The sequence below is a fragment of the Cucumis sativus genome, chromosome 7, assembly GCF_000004075.3.
Source record: "Cucumis sativus cultivar 9930 chromosome 7, Cucumber_9930_V3, whole genome shotgun sequence".
NCBI classification, from domain to species: domain Eukaryota; kingdom Viridiplantae; phylum Streptophyta; class Magnoliopsida; order Cucurbitales; family Cucurbitaceae; genus Cucumis; species Cucumis sativus.
Genome location: NC_026661.2, coordinates 2,195,342 through 2,215,842, shown reverse-complemented (window position 1 = coordinate 2,215,842; position 20,501 = coordinate 2,195,342). Strand labels below are relative to the sequence as shown.

Sequence of the window (20,501 nt, the reverse complement as noted above, 5' to 3'; positions counted from 1 at the left end):
CTGTTGAAATATGAACTTGATTTTGGATTAACAATATTTGGGTCTAGCACAAATAAAAGTTCAATTTCTAGAAAGTATTAATTACTACATTATTTTAGAGAAATTAATAATATTTTGTAGGAGATCGATATTCAAAGAAGATTGAAGAAATATCTAAAGAAGTATAATTGTAAAGAATGTTCTATAGAATCATTTTAACCAATAGATGAAGAATGTGTTGGCAAAATTCTAGTCATACGTACATTTAGAGTCATTTTAACCAATAGATGAAGACTGTGTTGGCAAAATTCTAGTCATACATACATTTAGAGTCATTTTAACCAATAGATAAGAACGTGTTGGCAAAATTCTAGTCATACGTACATTTAGGGGTATCAAGCTAAGTGCCAACTAGTATAATTAGGAGGGATGTCCTACCACTCGCATGAAGCCAAAAAATAAAAAGTGTCCTAATAAACAGAAGTACCCTCTTTCATCAATTTTCTTTTTCAAATTTTCTCCTACCTCCAAAAATTCCTTTCCAACATAACTACCCATTAAATTTTAAAACCAATATAACTAAGTTACTTGTGTTGATTATCTAAAAACCTTTGAACAGTAAGGATTGACGGAGAGAAGTCAAGTAATGAAAATAAATCCATAGGCTTGAGATTAATTGGGTGTACTACCTAAAGCTTCATTTAGTATTAATGAAGTGCAGTACTCGAGTCTAATTAAGTAATAATTGTTGAATAAACGCATACGCCAAAGACTGTTAGTATATTTGAACCATAAATCTCGAGGTTATTAGTATACTCAAATGTCAGATGAGTTAAGTTCATCTAAAAAGATAGGTACTGTAATTTTATAGTGCACTAAAGTATCTCAACTAAATTGACACAATTTTAAATTTCTATTACATGTAATACCCATTTTGTTAAAATTAAATAATAATCGAGAAAATAGACCAAAAGAAGCATACATGAAAATGACTAGAGTGAAAGCCCTCTTGAACACAAATGAATAATTACACAAGAACAGTAATTGTTAGCAAACATTTTTTTATTATTTTATTTTATTTAAGAAAACACAAATAGTTACTGAACAAATTCTTTACGAAACTTTATCAAACAACTCACGTTTCATTATGATTAGCTCTTTAACTCGTACTAAAAGAATAAATCAAAATAATATATAGGCATCCGTTAAAGAATTAAATTTCTACGTGTTTTTGAACGAGAGGCAACGTCATCAATGGTAACAAAGTTTTATGATCATATTTTCAAATGTAAATTATGAGAAAACGACAAATTATAGTAATAAGGAAACTTTTACTACTCTAGCAATTCATATCCTTATTTCAACCTTAACCTTCTTCAATCATCAGACTATAAATACATTTGAAATCCAAACTAATTCTCATCTCCATCTCATCTTCAAATACTTTTTATTATTCCAATTTACAAAGATAATGAATTCCAAGCCTTTCATCCTCCTCGGTCTTCTGTTCTCCATTGTCATCCTCTCTTCAGAGGATGTAAACACGGTTACGGCTAGGGATGTAAAATTCAGTGAGTTTTACTTCATATCCACACCTTTATTAGATGATGATACATATTGCAATAATGTAGTTATTATATTACTTCTACTCGTTTCATTAGTGTCTTCTCATATATATGTTGATTCTAATGTAATTTAACATTATATATTTGTGTAGAAGAAGCTATTATGGAAACTGATGAACTTCATGACGAAGTCAACCGCCATGGTTTTGGAAGAGGACAAGCTAGATTCCTCCAACAATGCCTCCATGGTTGCAGGAACCGTTGTTGTAGCTGCGTCCGTGGTCGTTGCGTCCATTGCTGCTAGATTGGCTGGTGAGGCCGTGGTTGATGATGTAGAACCTCAAGCTAAAGGCATACCAACTAAACGTATTTTGTTACTTCAAATAATGGCCTTGATTTCTCAAGTTGATATGTATCGGTATGTATATGTTTGTTGTTTAATGTTTTTAAGTAATGAATAAATGCTTTCTTAAAAAAGGAAAAAAAAAAAATAGTGATGAATAAACGCATAAGCTTGAAATTAATTGTGTGTATTTAAAACTTTTAAGTAAAATTCGAATTGAGATATAATTTTTAAAAAAAAAATGTTGCTCAATTCAAACAGTTCATGTATCAACCAGTTGTAAATTTTGTTATGCTTTGATAAGTCATTTCCAATAGTCCGATTGAATCTCATTACACATATATGGACTAAATGAATCAATCAACGGTATCCATCACTACATTCTTAGTCATAGTGACAAGATCGGGTGGAGCACATTAAACATGTGAATTGCTGAATCAATTAAACAGTTTAAAGCCAAGGACAATAACCAGTGATGGAGGATTTTGTAGTGATTGTTGCAAACTAAAGTAAATTTGTCACGAAATAAATTGGAATTGAATTCGGATAGTTAAAAGCTCTTGCCTAGGTTTTTGAGTTGTTTCCATATCTTGCAACTTGATCACACGACTCCATTGATTATTCTTGTATCAATTAATCTTGGCCATATTACCTAAAGAAGCTAGGTTACGTTAGTCCTATTTAGCTAATTAACTAATTTATTACTTGAATAAAACACATCATAACTAGTTAGCTAATAGTATTAAGATTTAGCTAGGAAGCAACTATATGTAATCAAATATTAGATGATATTAAAAACATTTCAAGATAATTCTATATCCTAGGCTAAATTTAGCACTTGATCATACATTGTAATTAAGCCAAAATATAATCAAATATCACTCAAAAATCAAAAAAGAATTGGATCTTAATACAGGAATCCAATAATGAACGATCTAGACCTATCCAAGATGCAAAACAGAGAAATCTACTCAATACCTAAACTAGAAAATGTTACCTTAGTTCATCACCAACATATCGATCAATATTGGATATCGTTCCAATACATAAATAGCTCCAAAACAGTGTCACAGTGCAAACGGAATTCATCAGAGGACAGGATTTTGAAGCACCACAGAGCTATGCACTTCACAAATTGAGACACTCAATCTTACAACACGGCGATGCCGAAAAGTTGTAATCAAGTGAAGATCATTTCTGTAGATTATTGTTTATTCTATCAAACAGTCTTTGTAAATTAGAGCTCTTCAAGCTCAAATCAATCCCTCATCAACTAAAATACTAAAAGTTGGAGTGATGATTTTGGTAGATTGTTGTCTTGAGATGTAGCTGAATTATGAAGAAAAAAGATAATAAGTTTTAGGGTAGAATAATGGCATGTACACAAGGATAAAACAATTACATTATATAGCACAAAAATTAGTAAAAGATCAAAATAGTCACGTGCAACTACTATTTTGGATGCTTCTTTTCGAATGGATAGCATATGAATTTTTACTGTATTTTGTAAATATATTTTTATATAATAATTTTCTTAATGTAATTTTTTTTGTAAAAAGTCAGTACGTATTAATTAATATTAGAACTTAATTAAGCGTTGACTAGTTAAGTTTGAAATGACCTTTAACATCGTCATCATAATTAGTTTATTTATTGTACAAGGAAAAAAGTTTACTTTTATGTTCATCAAAGCTTAAAAACTTAAACTATCAAATTAAGAACAATTTCTGAAGAATGATAATATAAAGAAAAGGGTTCTTAGGGGTCAAGAATAAAAATTGTCACAAAACAATTTATACTCTTTAAATTTTAGGAGCTATATCAATTAAATAAAAAATTTTAGGTAATTAATCAATTGACCAACAAGAGTTTAATCAATTAGCACCTATATATATATCCGGAAAATCTAAAGGTGCCAAGTTGAATTCTCCAAGTTTATACAAAAAACAATCAATTTAATATAATATTGTTTTTGGGTGGCTTAGTGTCACGCCCCAAAAATGACCCAACAAATTTTTCGCAAATTAAGACTCCTTAGCATTGCCCAAGGGGAGCCAACCAACTCCCAAGCAGTCCAAACACCCAAGGAAGAGAAACAAGTTCACACCAAGCCTATGACACGCCAATGTGCAGAAGACAAGCGTGCGCGGCCCTGTCATGGCATGGGCGCGCACGCACGCAAGGGTGGCAGGCAGACAGACAGACGCGCACGGCAGATGGGCGCGCACGCGGAAAGCAAACACGGAGCGCGCGGAGAAGGTCCGGGAACCTCTCGAAGTTTCCAGAAGACTCGCGAGCGGCCAAGAAGGCTCACGAAGGCGCGCGCGCGCCAGACGGCTCCAAAAGCTTCCAGACAGTGTCTTGAGCGCTCGGGAATTTTCCAGATTGTTTTTGCCGACCTTGTAAGGCGGTTTATGGCTTGTAAGTCGGTTGTATACTTCTATAAATACCCCAAAGGGGTCCATTTGTATAGACAACACAGAATCCTTGGGAATTCATCAACAAAGCTCTCTTAAGCATTTTATCAAACACCTTGTCTACAACTCTTTGCCTACTTCTTACCTACGAATTTCCTTCTTCCTTAGTTTGTTCCAACAAGTCCAATCGCTCTTAGGCTTACATTGGTGCAACCCCAACACCTTTGTGCCGCACGTTGGTTTAGTGATCAAAATAACCACGTGACAGGTGGTATCAGAGCGTGTTCGTTCAAAGGGACATACTCTTGATCGTTGCTATCAAGTGCACGATACTGAGAGGCCGAGATTCAAGACCCTAGTTCTTGAAACGTTGTCGAAGTGGTAACAGAACACGGTTTCTATACCCACTTACCTCCAATTGACTTGTGAACATCATGTCCAGCGAAGAAGGCCACGTTTCAGCCCCAGTTGAGCAGGTTCTTGAAGGACCTGTCACATGAGGTAGGAAGGACCGACGATCCCCGACCCGACGATCCCCGACCCGACGATCGAAATCTAAGGGTCCAGATGCAAGGGAGCGTGTTGACACTTGCCTTGCCAACCTCGAGCAAAGTCTTGAGGATGTCCAGCACACGGTAGAAGAGTTGGGTGATAGCTACGAAGAGCTTATCCAGGAGAACGCGGAAATCTCTACCGTAACCAAGGAGCTCGTTAGCGATCTTGGAAAGACATTCCAAAAGGATTTGAAGGAGTTGTCATCAACCGTAACCACTTTGAAGACATTTGTTGAAGGTGAGTTACGCGAACTCTATTCTAAGTATATTTCCCTAGATGCAAAGGTAGATACTCTTTGCATGGAATGTCGTTCCAAGCACTTTGGTGGAGACGGTGCATCCACCAGTACACACACCGCTGTGCAAGGCACTACTCACATTAAAGTGCCAAAACCTGACACATACAATGGGGTGAGGAATGCCACGGTTGTGGAAAACTTCCTCTTTGGCCTTGACCGATACTATGCAGCTGTCGGTGTTCGAGATGATGAGGCCAAGATAAACAATGCCCCGACATTCCTAAGGGATGCCGCACAACTTTGGTGGTGTCGACGGTACGCCGACCAAAACGGGAATGTCATCCAGACGTGGGAGCAACTCAAGATCGAATTAAGGAAGCACTTTCTTCCCCCACAATGCCGAAATGGAGTCAAGAGCCAAACTTCGAAGGCTACGACACACAGGTAACATTCTCGACTATGTGAAGGAATTTACCACTATTATGCTTGAAATTAGTGATTTGCCAGAGAAGGAAGCCCTATTCCAATTCAGAGATGGACTAAAAGATTGGGCCAAGGTTGAGCTAGACCGTCGCAATGTTCAAACATTGGATGACGCTATAGCTGCAACCGAGATACTTGTCGATTATACAGCCCAATCAAAGGAGAGAAAACCCAGTCCAAATAAACGTGAAGGCAATCACTACAAGCATAGAGACTCCGAACAAAGAGAAAAAGGAAAGAAGGTATTCCACAGACATGACAAGTATCACAAAACTCAACAAGGCGAGTCGTCCAAACCTTCTCCCTGTTTTGTTTGTAATGGTCCCCATCGGACAAGAGACTGTCCGAATAGAAAAGCAATGAACACACTCGTTGCTAAATTGCTTGAGCCCAAGCAAGGAGATGATACACCACAGATTGGTTCCTTGCAACACATTGGAGCTCTAAAGCAGGCCAATCAAACAACTAAAGGAGGCATACTCCATGGCAACGTAAAGATAAACGGGAGAGAGACTATTGCCATGTTTGACACCGGTGCAAGCCATAACTTCATGAATGTGAATGAGGCTAAGAGACTAGGCCTCAAGTTCACAAACGAAGAGGGGACTGTCAAGGCGGTAAACTCAGAAGCACAAGCCATCAAAGGTGTAGCAAGAGGTGTAACAGTCAAAATTGGCGATTGGCAAGGTAAGCTCGACTTCACCGTGATACCTATGGATGACTTTGACATTGTGCTTGGCCTAGGGTTCTTCAATAAGGTAATTGCCATCATTAATTCTTCCGGAAGTACCCTCACCATAGTGGATGGTCAAATAACAACCATCCCACTAAAGAAGGGAAGGCCGGTGACCATGCTCTCAGCCATGCAATTCAAGAGAGGGGTCACCAAGCACGAGTGCTATGCAGTTACCCTAAAGGAGGCACAACCATAGGAGACTAGTCCTACCCAAAATATCGTCCCCAAAGAAGTACATAAAGTCCTTGAAGAATACAAGAACGTCATGCCCGCCGAGTTGCCGAAGAAAACGTCCCCCGAGAAGGGAAGTAGATCACGAGATTGAGCTGGAGCCAGGAGCCAAACCACCCGCTATGGCTCCCTATAGAATGGCCCCTCCAGAACTTGAGGAGTTAAAGAGGCAATTAAAAGAACTCCTCAAAGCTAGCTACATTCAACCCTCGAAGGCCCCATATGGTGCACATGTGCTCTTTCAGAAGAAGAAAGATTGGTCATTGAGACTGTGTATCGATTATCGAGCCCTCAATAAGGTGACCATAAAAAATAGGTACCCATACCGCTGATCGCTGATTTATTTGATCAACTTGGTAATGCCCGATGGTTCAGCAAGATCGATCTGAGATCAGGGTACTACCAAGTAAGAATCAACGAAGGGGACGAGCAAAAAACAACATGCGTAACCAGGTACGGCGCTTACGAATTCTTAGTAATGCCCTTCGGATTAACAAATGCCCCGACCACTTTCTGCACTCTGATGAACAAACTTTTCCAACCATTCCTAGATCAGTTTGTTGTCGTGTATCTGGATGACATTGTAGTATACAGTCGAACCATGGAAGAACATGTTCAACATCTCAGACAAGTATTCCAGGTACTCCACGACAACAAGTTATATATTAAGCTGGAAAAATGCTCATTTGCCAAACCAGAAGTGGAGTTTTTGGGACATTGGATTAGAGAAGGCAGATTAATGATGGATCCATCAAAGGTACGTGCCATACTTGACTGGAAACCCCCTACTAAAATCCCGAAGTTGCGATCATTTTTAGGGTTCGTGAACTACTATCATAGATTCATAAAGGGGTACTCAAATGTTGCTGCACCCCTCACCAACTTCCTAAAGAAAAGCCAAACCTGGCATTGGAGTGGGGAGTGTCAACAATCCCTTGACAGATTGAAAGAAGCCGTCTCGAAAGAGCCTGTGATGACTTTAGCTGATCACACCAAACCATTTGAGGTGCACACTGATGCATCAGACTTTACAATAGGGGGTGTCTTGATGTAGGAAGGTCATCCTATAGCCTACAAGAGCTGCAAACTCAATGATACGAAGCGGCGATACACCGTGCAAGAAAAGGAGATGACCGCCATCGTCCAATGCATACGAGTGTGGAGACACTACCTGTTAGGCAGTAAATTCACGATGATGACAAACAATGTGGCAACCAGCTACTTCCAGACGCAGAAGAAACTCACACCAAAGCAAGCTCGATGGCAAGACTTTCTTGCCGAGTTTGATTTTCATCTACGATACAAGCCGGGCAAAGCTAATGTAGTTGCTGATGCCTTAAGCCGAAAGGCAGAGCTTGTTGTTATTCCTACTGCCATAATCTCAGAATTCAACAGAAAATCAAGGAGATCTTAGCAGAAAGGAAGACACGAGGGAAAGGAGTTCCCAGCTATAATGAATATTTGATTGCTTGGGAAGGACTACCCAAAAGCGAAGCAAGTTGGGAAAAGGAGGACACCCTATGGCAATTTCAAGATGAAATCAGAAGATTTCAAGAAAGCGCAACGCCCGTTGCGAAATCGAGTGGGGGAGGGTGTCACACCCCAAAAATGACCCAACAAATTTTTCGCAAATTAAGGCTCCTTAACATTGCCCAAGGGGAGCCAACCAAGTCCCAAGCAGTCCAAAGACCCAAGGAAGAGGAACAAGTTCACGTCAAGCCTATGACACGCCAATGTGCAGGAGACAGACGCGCGCAACCCTCTCATGGTATGGACGCGAGCACACGCAAGGGCAGTAGGCAGACAGACAGACGCGCACGGCAGATGGGCGCGCGCGACACGGACGCGCACGCAAGGCCAGTCGGACGCGCGCACGGCACTAGCGTGCGCGGGAAGCAGACACGGAGCGCGCAGAGAAGGTCCGGGAACCTCTCAAAGTTTTCAAAAGACTAGCGAGCGGCCGAGAAGGCTCGCGAACACGCGCGAAGGCGCGTGCGCGCCAGACGGATCCAGAAGCTTCCAGACAGTGTCATGAGCGCTCGGAAATTTTCCAGATTGTTTTTGCCGACCTTGTAAGGCGGTTTAGGGCTTGTAAGTCGGTTGTATACTTCTATAAATACCCCAAAGGGGTCCATTTGTATAGACAACACAGAATCCTTGGGAATTCATCAACAAAGCTCTCTTAAGCATTTCATCAAACACCTTGTCTACAACTCTTTGCCTACTTCTTGCCTACGAATTTCCTTCTTCTTTAGATTGTTCCAACAAGTCCAATCGCTCTTAGGCTTACATTGGTGCAACCCCAACACCTTTGTGTCGCACGTTGGTTTAGTGATCAAAATAACCACGTGACATTAGGCTTTCTTCTACCATCTCCTTCTTTTCTCTCTTTGTTCCTTTCCTCCTAAAGAAGACCCTTTCATAATTGTTTTGATGTGTAAATGGCCAATTTTGGATACCCACAAGGACGAACATCGAGCATTTTGAGCAAAACTGAGCTTTTGAAGAAATATATGGAGAAAATGATGAGCTTTTAGGACATTCGCTCTCAAATTATATGCCTATTTATGGACCTTAGCCTTTCAAAACTATATATGAATGATCCAACATGTTAAACTATTGATATAATTAAATTTACCAATATTACTAGTGATTTTAGAATGAAGGGTATAATCAAATCGAAAAACAAGAAGGTTAGAAAAGAAAAAGATTTGGACTTAAAAGGTCCTAGGGCCAAAATGTGCATAATAGTGGGGAGGGTTAATTCGCTTCAAAGCAAATTTATGCATGCTTCACCTAGGCTAACCATAGCAAAATAAATTAGTTAATGTATTACGTTAAGTAACATTTATGTCCTAGTAAAAACTGTGACTAAGGAGAGATGTTCGGCCTCCCCTAACCCTAGTCAAACAGGAAATCAAGCATGTCCCTTGGTATAATAGATAGATCATATAATTTTTTTTATTAAATCAAATATTTGTTTGAGCTTTATGAGCCAATATGTTATCATACTACGTAACACGGGTTACACCTCAAAATTAATTAAACAATTGGAGAAATAGTTCATCTATCTCATAATGAGTGTAAGGTTATTTGTTATTTTTAATGCAAGATTCTCAACCAAATAGAATTAAGGAAAGAGAGACACATTTGGAGAGATTCATGTTTTGCATTTTTGTTCTTGAGATTGGCCTTGGGACAAATTGGAGGTGTTTCCTTTAGCAAACTGGAAGAAGTTTTTCTGTAAATTTTTTCAAGAATAAACCATAGAAATTAGGAATGAAGAAATGAATTATTCTTTTTTTTTTCAGGAAGATACTTGGGTTGTTCTTCATTTAGTAGAGGTAGCTAGTTCTACTATTGATTTGAAATCATGACAGAATGGAGATTAAGTAGATTAAAGTATGAACTTGTTAGGTAAAAATGGGAGAAGTATCTGTCATGCATTTGGGTAAAAATGAGTAGTTTTTTACTCTTTCTTATTATGAAAAAGAGAAGCTATTCAATAGCATTGGAGTTGTGGATTTAAAGGTGATAGAAAACAAAAGTAAAAAACAAGAAATGGATGGTAAATTTATGTTTAGAGGAAAAAGAAAGTTGAAGTGTTGGTCATATGAGAGAAGAGAAAAGGTTTGATATTGGTTTGGGGAAATTGAACGGTGAGGAAGATGAAGAAAAACAAAAAGTCGTTCAAGTGAGTTAGGTAAGAAGAGGAAAATTAAGGTAATGAGTAAGATAATTAAGGTGGAAAATGATGGAGAAGTGTGTGAGTGGAGAAACAAAATAATAAGATAATAAGAAATTTTGGAAAATGATGAAGAAGTGTGTAAGTGGAAAAACAAAAAATAATAAGGCAATAACAATTTGACTTTTAAATTTTTATTTTTAAAATTAAGTTTAAGAGTATTACTTTTATCTTCAAATTTTTTTCATTAGATTAGAAGATGGATGAAGTAAACTTTTGAAAACTAGAAAGTTAAGCTTTTAAAGACACTTGGTTTTCTTCTTCTTCGTCTAATTATATATCATCTATTAATATAGGTTTAGTCCTCGTAGACAAAATTTACTCTACTTGGAGAACCCAATAAATGCTGCTTCTGCATCTCCATTGTTCAGAAAACTATACACAAACTTTTTCTAAACTATCTCGGATGCATACACAGAACTTAACTTTATAAGTAGTACAAATCAGTATATATAAATTTTATGAAGAGTATATACTGTATAAACATACACATACACATAAAAATAAGTGTTTCTCAATCCCAAGGTGTATATGAATTGTTATTGTACAACATGATGATGATGTATTGTATATTACTCATATATATACACACACTGGAATAAAGAGCTTGGTAGATTAGTCATAACAATTAATATGTGCATGATATCTTATATATTTTATTCATATATACCCACATGTTGATATAAATATAGAACTATATACCTACTAAATATAAAGAATATAATAATTGATTATGAGCCTTACTATGAAATTGAAATGGTTGCACAACGTACCCTCTTTGCTCGTTGAAAAAGGTTTGAATGATTCCACAAATGGAAATCTTTAAATGTAAAAATTTTTCCTTTTGTGATTAATTTTGATAAGAAATCGTTTTACAAAATAGACCATCTTATAGCACATGATTTTTATATCTTTTTTACATATTTGTGTCTTCTTTTTTCCAATATCCTCTTTTTTAAGACAATAGTAAATGGTAAAAAAGTTAATGAGATGATATGAATTTTGGACTTGATTTTGATTTTTATCCGATATTGTAATTCATTAGGCTATTCATGAAGAAATCAATGAATTTAAGATATTGTAGTTTGACCGATTTGTATAAATTACTATGATAGAAAACCTTATTTTCTTTCATCAATATAAAATATAAAAAAAATTTATACTTTAACTTTCTCTCAATAATATTTATATATGTATTCAAATTTTAATGTCAAAATACTTAAAGAATCTAAATTGATTTGTGGAGACAACTTTCACTTTAAACGCATAAAAGAAACAAAAGTGACGTTGCTAGTCATTACAGGGGCTAGTACGTCGCTTTTTGAATGTTATTTGCTATAAACAATTTTTACCGTATTTGAATTAGCTAAAACAATAAGATGTTAAATTTACACGTTTCTTTGAATGAGAGGCCAATGCAATGAAAACAAAGTATGAGTAAAAGAAAATTGGGACCAAATTTTCACCAACTTGACATTGTATAATATTGTAAGGAAACTTCTACTCTAGCAATTAAAATTCTTATTCCAATCTTACCCTTCTTCTATATCCCATCCTACTACTATAAATACATTTGAAATCCTCCAAAACTAATTCTCATCCCATCTCCAAATACATTTTATATATCATTCTAAATCTACAAGAAAAAGAAAATGAATTCTAAGGCTTTCATCCTCCTCGGTCTCCTTTTCGCAGCTGTCATCCTAGAGGTAACCGCAGTTACGGCCACGAACGACATAAAATCTAGTGAGTCTAATCATTTATTAGATGATACATTGCAACACACTCTTTACTTATACTCATTTCATTAGTGTTATATGTGTGTGTTGATTCTCATGAGATATTCATTAACATTGTAGATGAAGCTTTTAAGCAAACAGATGAAATCAATGATGTCAAGCACCACGATTTGGGAGGAGAAGATGCTTCACTTGCCCAATGCCACCACCATTGCCACAAAGGTTGCTGCAAGTGTTCCCATGGTCATTGCGTCAAGTGCTGCCACTAATCTGCTGATGATCAGGCCCTGGTTGATGTACAATCTCAAGCCAAAAGTTTAACAACAAATCCTACTTTGTTGCTTTGTTTTTTGATTTCTCAAGTTCATATATTATATAATAATGTCTGCAGTCCAGTGTGTTTGCTTTTAAGTACTGAATAAATGCTTTGTTATGAAAAAAAAAAAGTAATGAATAAATGGAATGGCTTGAGATTGACTGTGTTTATTTAAAGATCTCATCGTATAAGTTAACCACTTACGACCATGACAAGTACAGCATGTTTGGGCAGTGATTTTAACAAAAAAAACTGATTTATTAATAAGTGATTTGGATGGCATATTTGGTTGTGCTCCCTACACTTTTGAAAGTGTATTTTGTAAAATCAAAACTAAAAATGATATATTTTGAATGGAGCATTATTTAGGGCAAGAAATAAGAACTACTAAAAATGAAATCGTATGCTTTTTAAAATGTAAGAAAAACAATACAGATCTAACAAAAATTGCCAAAGGCATAGGAAAAAATTAATAAACTTTGGGGGGAATGACAAGCTAACTTTAAAGATTAAAAAAAAATTAAGAGCGACGAATTGAGATTTTAAGAGTAAATAGTCAGATGAAGAGGTAAAAATTAGAGAGGAAAAAAGTTGAATAAAAAAAAAAAATTGGAAAATTGTAGTAGATGATAAAACTCTTAAAAATATTTACAAATATACCAAAATTTTATAATCTATTAGTGATAAACGTTGATAGACATCTAGATATCGAGACGGGTCTGAGGATGCCAATTCCTGTCCTCGTTCCCTGTCCTATTTCACATCCCCACTAATTTTTCGTGGGAAACAGGATAGGGATTACTCGTGAGGATTTAGAAGGGATCAAGTTTTCCTTTTTTTTTAAGTTTAATTTCATTATCCAATCTGATTAGCTATTTGAAATGTATATATGTTTGAATATTGTTTTTTTTTCAATAGAATATTATCAATTTTCTTATTTAAAACAATTAAAATGTCAAATTCTCACGGTTTATAAAGGTAAAAGTTCAATTATTAGAAAATACATTTAGAAATTTATCCATAAAATTCAAAAATCCATACAAAAAATAAAAAATCAATCTCTAAATATTCTAACAAAAACTTCAATTACATCCTATTTTGTAAGAAACAACCAAGAAAAGTTTATAAATCATAAGTAAATGCAACATATACATATACTTTTAAAGAAAGTTCACAACACATAAATGGAATTAAAGGAAAAAAAAGAAGAAAGGAAGAGTTTCAAAATAGCCTTTCTTTTTTTTCTTTTTTTTTAACTCTAAGTTAATAAATAAACAAATATTTATATTTATATTTATATATATATTTAGCTATATTTTTGTTCAGGTCGGGGTTGGGAACGGGGAATACATAAAAGAGTAAAAAGAATTTTTCACGCCCCCGTTCCTCGTGTCTCGTTCGTCGATCTCCATGGATTAAATGGACATCTCTATTAAGACATCTATTAGTATTTATTAAGATGATAATAGTATATAAGTATCTATCCATCCATCAATGGTATTTTAATAAATTTTGTTGTTGCTACACTTATTATTATATTTTAAAATATTTACGATCGTTTCATTTAGAACATTACTATTTAACCTAAACACAATATTCAAGCATAATTAATTGTGAGATTTTTTATATGGTTAAGGTTAGGGATCTCCTCTTCTCAACAAACTTGTGATCAACAAAATCACAAAATAATAAAATATAACACATTTGAATAAATATATCAATAAATTTCAACTATTTTAGCCTATAAATTTCGAATAAAAATATAAAATAATAAAAGAGAAAAAAAAAAAAAAACCTTTAATTTTCAATATATTTTTCTTCCATAGTAAAAGACTGATGATATTATGTTAACAATTTGAGTAAGTAGTTTGGTAAACAGACTCAGTTTTGGCATTTAAACTCCCAACTTTCTAGTCTTAACAATTAGAGTTAAAAAATGAAAGATTTAACCATCAAACCTCTGATTACAATAATCCAAGAAACAAGGGGTTAAGGATAATAACCTTTTTTTTCTCCTTTCCCATATAATTATTGTATATATGATATAATAATAATTGTTCAACAGAAATTATAGCCTAATTAACAAAATTTTCTAGTTCAAAATATAAAGAAAATGAATATACAGGACCCTACAATGAGGATAATATGAGCACCATATAAAATAGGGCTCTCCTCAAACCACAATTAACCAAACAGTAGAATAAGCTAAACTGTAATCATTTTTCTTCCTGTATTATATCCTCTCAATAAATAAATTTAATCAAAAAGGGGAAAAAAAATATGCTGAGTTTGCTTTTGTGAGTAGCTCCCTCTCTATTAAGAATTTGCACTTTTAATGCCTGAGGAAGTGGCTGAGGTTTCTTCCTCAGACTCTTCCTTATTTCGAACTGAAGCATTGTCCTCTATTGCCAAAGAACTAGTTTGGTTAGCCAACGACAATTCGGTCCCATCAACCGAAGCTTCTGTGTTGCCATCTGAAACGTTACCGTCGTTCATGTTTAACAGCTCGGACTCACCTGCTTGTTGCAGCAGGCTCCAGTACATGATGCTAGCAGTGAGTATAAGGATCATCTTTTGGTTTACCTATCAAAAGTTGGCATGGTTGAACAGGAATTCAATTGGAGTTTTAAGTGCCAACAATTACACTCACCATTTTTTCAAAAGATATGGTATATAATCAAGTTAAGCAACTTACTTCAATAATATCTTCAGGTAGCAAGAACAGGGAGCAGCCCAGCTTTCGAGCAACACTAATAATATATGTCGCATTCAGCTTCTTGTCTTCCTCTGCAATTTGACAATTTTACACCGTAAGATAGCTTACAGAACCATCCCTGCAAAATTGAAACAAACAATCCTACGCTCCAAAGATGGAACTTTAAGAAAAACAGCATAAAGACTCACCAGTTTCTCCTTTTGTGACAACAGCCCAATTCACCACCCTTGGCTCCACAGCACTAAGAAGCTCAAGGAAGAAGATACCATTTGAAAGGTTCTTATCCTGAAACCAGAAGTTATATCATCCAGGTGAAACAATCAACAATAGACTTTGACGTAAAAACACATTCTTCAATCATTTACCTTGAAGCCCTCCATCTGGGAGGTTCTACCGGCTTTCTTTACTTTGTTGTTTGCCCAGTTCAGGATATCAGCATCTGTAATCTCTTTCCCTTCTTTGCCTTGAGAGTGTGATCTCAGGTTTCTCAACAGTTGAAGCATGGTAAACCTCATCAGTTGCCATAGAAATGCTGCTCAATAAGAAGGAAATTATCTTTAGATATTTGGTCTTGTAATTTCTATCTCTAGTTTGAGGATCCTTAAGTCTCTTCTACTACCAAATAGGAATTTGGAATCAACAACAGTAACTAGGCAGTAAGATCATGGTTTGATCAGTACATTCAACATCAAAACGTGCTAATAACTATGATGCAAGAACTATAGTTCATACTTCATAGAATATAAGCAAGTACATATGCGCAAGCAAAGTATTTTTTTTTTTTGGCTAAAGGAACCCAATCATTCTCATTCTTTTTTTTTTATAGATTTTCCCTAAAATGTATGGTCTACTAATCTTTCCGCTGGTGACCAATAAATCAAAACATGACAGAATAGCATTCGTGAATGTCAATCAAAATCCAAATGAATGGAGAGTTCATATTCTAGAAAAGAGGAGAGAAATTTTGTAGTTACCGAGTATAAGTTTCTTGTTTCCCTGCACAATATCATTTCCAGCTACGTTTACAAGAGAAAAATTTAACTCCTTCCCAAGTTTTATCACTTGATTGCAATTCTCAACTTTTCTAAATGGCATCTTGATAGGAGGCTTTGATGCCTGTTTCCATATTACTGATCCAGGAGAAACCTTGTCAAGAACTTCCAAAAGAACCCATCTGCAGTATGGACGTCATATCTCAAGCTTGTCCATAAAAAGGAGGATATATAGTTGATTCATAAGTAAGAGTAAAACAGAAAACAATACCCGTTTCTCACATCCTCAAAAACATTGTTGACATATGTGGCTATGCCAAGACTGTTGATCCACAACCGGAAGCACCGCTCTTCCCGCGAGGTTTGGGCATCATCAGTCATCATTTCTGCAAATGACATTTTTGAACTGTCCACAGTCAACCCATTCCTGCATTACAAGTTTCCAATACAAATTAGATTAAAAATCCAACTACGCAGCATCATATATTTTGAAACTCCATGAAACATACTGCTATTGTTGATATGATAGGTCGTCTCCTATGATGAATTTCTATCTTCCTTCATTTTACAACTTGCTGGAAGATTAATTGAATTAAAATTGAAGGATCATCCATAAAGAAAATTTCAACCAAGTTATTGAGTCGAAATCATATGGGCCTCCAACTCAATATATTTCTTGTATTGGGTTTCTTGGCTATCAAACAACGGTGACCAGCATTAGGTCCTTTCCATTATGGCCAACGTAGGAAAGATTGGACAAAAAGCTCCTGGGAGTTAGATACCTTCTTACCTTTGAAATTTTGATCAACTATCCACATGTTCACTTCGAATATTAAGAAATGAAATAACATGTTTAGAATGAGAGAAAAGGCACATCCACAGTGAGAGGTACGTACACTTGCAAAGGATTTGACAAACATGATGGGGAAAACGATGTTTCTCACCTGTGCTGAAAAATTTGGGCAACAAATGCAAGATTAAGATTTGGTGAACCCTCAATAATGTCCTTGGGAGTAATATATCTTTTACAATCCAATTTTTCTGCAAGATCAAGAACCATATTAGCTCTTTCAGAAGGATCTTTAACATTCAAAGTCCCTGGACCAGAGAACTCAGGTGCAAGAGCATTGAGCAGATAAGCATATGCCTCTCCATCCTGCAAATGAAAATTTTGATTACGTAACCAATATAGAAAACACAGCCTCACTGAATACTTTTTCAAAATATTTTAATGAGTCTAATTTCTCTACTTAATGTGGGGCCTCTAACAGAGATTTCAATGTGGTTACACGAAATTCTGAGTTCTAATTCTAAGTCCTGAAATGAGTCCATCACACATAATATGATTTGCACGTTATAAATTTTTCTCCAGGAAAGCCATTGTCAAAATTGGACATTGACGGAAGTTAGAAAATGGGTAAACCATGCTCACGGAGGTCATCACTTCACATGGAAGCTAGAGCAAAAAAGACAAAAAGAATGGACCTAACTAAGACAATTAATTTCATGATTGAAAAGAGAGCAGATCTAACTATGTCCAATTGATCAAACATCTAGAACCCATTCAGAAATTAAATGTAAAGGTACTGAAAGAAACATTACTTGTATAATCAAGAATCTATGCAGAACTACTAAAGCGTGAATCAATTATAAAGTAATCAGTGGGCATCTTCTAACCTTCACATCTGATGAAAAATTTGTAACTTGTTTCTCATAGCCAGCTTTTTTCAGATGAAAATTCATCCATTTGAGTAAGACTTTCTCTGGTGCTAGCCCTATGAGTTCTTCCACTTCCTGCCAGGTTATTGATAATATTTGTGAGAATTGTTACAAATCATCAACCATCCTATGATAATAGCTTCAAGAAGATTTGTTCCTTTTCTCCAACAGCCAGACAAATCAACTCTTATTATGAAGACATTAACCCAAAAAAAATCACCTTGCTATCATCCACCAGTTCCACAAGTTGAGGAGTTTTTTTCAGATTAAGATCAGCCAGCACTTGAATCTACATTACCAGCACAGTAAAAGAGATAAATAAAGCTAATTCCCGATAGTAAAGACCTTGGAAGATCAAACATTTTTCCTGAATATGTCCAACAAAAAAACATTCAAAAAGCAAAATGAAGACAATCAATTATTTAATACCTTAATTATTTGTGATATCAGCCCAAGCAGCAGATGCGGCTAGAAAACAGAATTAAAAAAGGGACAAAATTAGGAAACTATACAATAAATTTATTTAATTGAATATGCTAATTAAATGCAGATCCTTATAGATGGCCAAAGAGGTAGCTATAACGCACTCTAGCTTCAACCAAATCTTGTGTGCCAATGTTAACCACTGTGCATCCAATAGCCTTTGCAGAGTTAAGGCCAAGAGTATGGTTTTCATTTCTCTCCCATGGATTAAGGACTTTTTTCGTATTGATAGCTCGTTCGTCTATGGTCCCTGGAACAGCTACATTGATAAGCTTACTGCACAGGGCAACCAAAAGCATAAACAAAAATTATTACCATCTGTCAACACAAAGTTAAACATTGATATGTCTAAATTCAAGTTGTTTCAACTACCATAGAAGAACACCATCTTTCGCAAGGTCAAACAAATCATTGGTACTAGGATCTAAAGGGAGATAGTTCTTCAGAAATGGATCTTCAGCCAGAAAACTGTTTATGTGTGCAACATAAGAAGCCTTCTCGGATTCGTTAATGGCATGATGAAACGTAGTTGTGGCAGCCTTGAGAAATGAAGAAGAGTTTTTAGATCCACCCGATTTAGCTGTTGCTCTGCCTTGTAAATCTAGATATGCCTACAGTAATTAATCTTATAAATTCAACCACTTCAAAACAACTACTTATGCTTGTAAAATGGAAAATCAACATTCCCTGAGAGGAAATGGTTAAAGTTCATCCGTAAACAAAAAACAATTCAAATTCCATCATAAATAGACTCACCCGAAGATATGACTCGAAGTCTATTTCTTCACCCACGTCTCTACTTGTTTCCTTTAAGAAATCTTTAATCTCATCCTCAGTAAACATTTCGCTGAAAGCTTTCAATTTCACAAAAACAGGAGGCAAATCTTCCACCTTGAAACAACCCGATTGGCTCCTTACCGAAATAAACTAAATCCAACAAAACCAATTCTCATATCAACTGAAAAGAAATCAAAATTTACCAGAAAAAATAACCAAAACGACTCCAGTAGCCCAAGAAAATAGAAAAGTAGATGCTTACTCTGGATTTGAGGGTACGAAGCTCGACTTGGGTGAATTGACTTTGAAGCCATGGATCAGAAACAAGAACACCCTCAAAGCTTGACATCTTCAACTCTTTTTTGGCAGAATCTCTAAGTCTCAACACAAAGAACACTTCCTAAGAACTGAAACAATAAATTCCAATCACAGAGATGTCCACAAAAGCAATAAAGGTCAATCCTACAAACATGAGAGACAACTATGAAACAAACCACACCAATCACAATGAAACCAACATGGAAAAATAATCACCATTGACAAAACAACAGATCCCATAAAACGAAAAATCAACCAAAACCCAATTGAAGAGGCGTAGTCTACAAGCAATTCAACATACTATGCACAAATGTTCAAACACAATACTTGGGGATTCACCGAATAATGTAAAATCAACAAATTCAATGGAAATAAGGAAAACCCAGAAAGGAAAAAACAATAAAGAGTCATAATTTAGACGCAATTGAACAAACTATGCATGAATACTAACACACAAAAACATGGGGATTCATGGAATAGTCTGAAAACAACAAATTGGATGAAAAGAAGGAAAATCAATGAAGAGCAAGGGAAAAGACATCGTACCTAGAGAAAAAGTCCTAAAATCGAGATGGAAGAAAGAGATTAATCAGAAAAGCAATGTCATGGTGAAGAGTGAAAGAGAGGTGGTGGGAATGAATGAGGATGTGTGAAGAAGGCGAATGGAATAGGGACAGGAATAGGCGAGGAAAACGAGAGAAAGGCGTGCTTGTTTTGAGGAACTGCTGAGAGAGACCAAGAAAAATGGGGAACCAAAAACCAAATTCAGCCACTGAAAGCCTCAAAATATATAATTATAATAAATAATCATATATGATTTAATTTAATCAACCTTTCCTTTTTCATTCTTTCATGTTTTCATTCTATGGAGAGTTTTGAAAATGAAAATTCATTGCTTACGCTCTCTTTTCTCATGAATTTCTTAATGATTACGCAATCTCTCTCTTTGGGTGCCTTTACTTTCTATTAATTAATGCATGAATGTCTTGTTCTTCATCTTCAACACAAATTCAACTCTCATATTTAAGATGAAATTATACATTTTTTGCTAATCTACAATTTTTATACTTTAATTCAATCCGCATTCTTTGAGTGTCATTTATTCTTGAATATGGATGAGAAATTTGATGAAATTGAAAAGAGAAATAG

At 35.6% G+C, this 20,501-nt stretch overlaps 1 protein-coding gene and 2 long non-coding RNA genes across 3 annotated transcripts; 2 read left to right on the top strand and 1 right to left on the bottom strand.

Moving 5' to 3' along the window:
* The first annotated feature begins 1,381 nt into the window (after positions 1-1,381).
* On the top strand, positions 1,382-2,160 carry LOC101210529. Its single transcript, XR_180824.3, has 2 exons — positions 1,382-1,550; positions 1,697-2,160. It is a non-coding gene; the product is annotated as an uncharacterized LOC101210529 (long non-coding RNA).
* Positions 2,161-11,835: 9,675 nt separating this feature from the next.
* On the top strand, positions 11,836-12,517 carry LOC105436070. Its single transcript, XR_969983.2, has 2 exons — positions 11,836-12,038; positions 12,152-12,517. It is a non-coding gene; the product is annotated as an uncharacterized LOC105436070 (long non-coding RNA).
* A 1,794-nt stretch (positions 12,518-14,311) lies between these two features.
* Positions 14,312-20,156, bottom strand: LOC101209784 (fimbrin-5). The gene is made up of 15 exons (XM_004144484.3): positions 19,899-20,156; positions 19,297-19,441; positions 19,014-19,184; positions 18,630-18,868; positions 18,362-18,533; positions 18,204-18,242; positions 17,995-18,063; positions 17,733-17,849; positions 17,000-17,211; positions 16,327-16,482; positions 16,038-16,237; positions 15,429-15,595; positions 15,252-15,348; positions 15,043-15,134; positions 14,312-14,930 (listed from the first exon to the last, which is right to left on the bottom strand). Exons 2-15 carry the CDS (start codon positions 19,381-19,383, stop codon positions 14,664-14,666), a joined length of 2,085 nt encoding a protein of 694 aa, XP_004144532.1. The 5' UTR covers positions 19,384-19,441; positions 19,899-20,156; the 3' UTR covers positions 14,312-14,663.
* Positions 20,157-20,501: the final 345 nt, after the last annotated feature.

What these genes read in the sequence shown, in the direction of transcription:
- LOC101209784 (XM_004144484.3), bottom strand. Translation starts at nt 19,383, where the DNA reads ATGTCAAGCTTTGAGGGTGTTCTTGTTTCTGATCCATGGCTTCAAAGT. An exon ending in AAAGATGGTGTTCTTCTATG is followed by an intron (nt 18,534 to 18,629) that starts GTAGTTGAAACA and finishes TGCCCTGTGCAG; the next exon opens with TAAGCTTATCAATGTAGCTG. An exon ending in GCCCAAATTTTTCAGCACAG is followed by an intron (nt 16,483 to 16,999) that starts GTGAGAAACATC and finishes CTTGTAATGCAG; the next exon opens with GAATGGGTTGACTGTGGACA.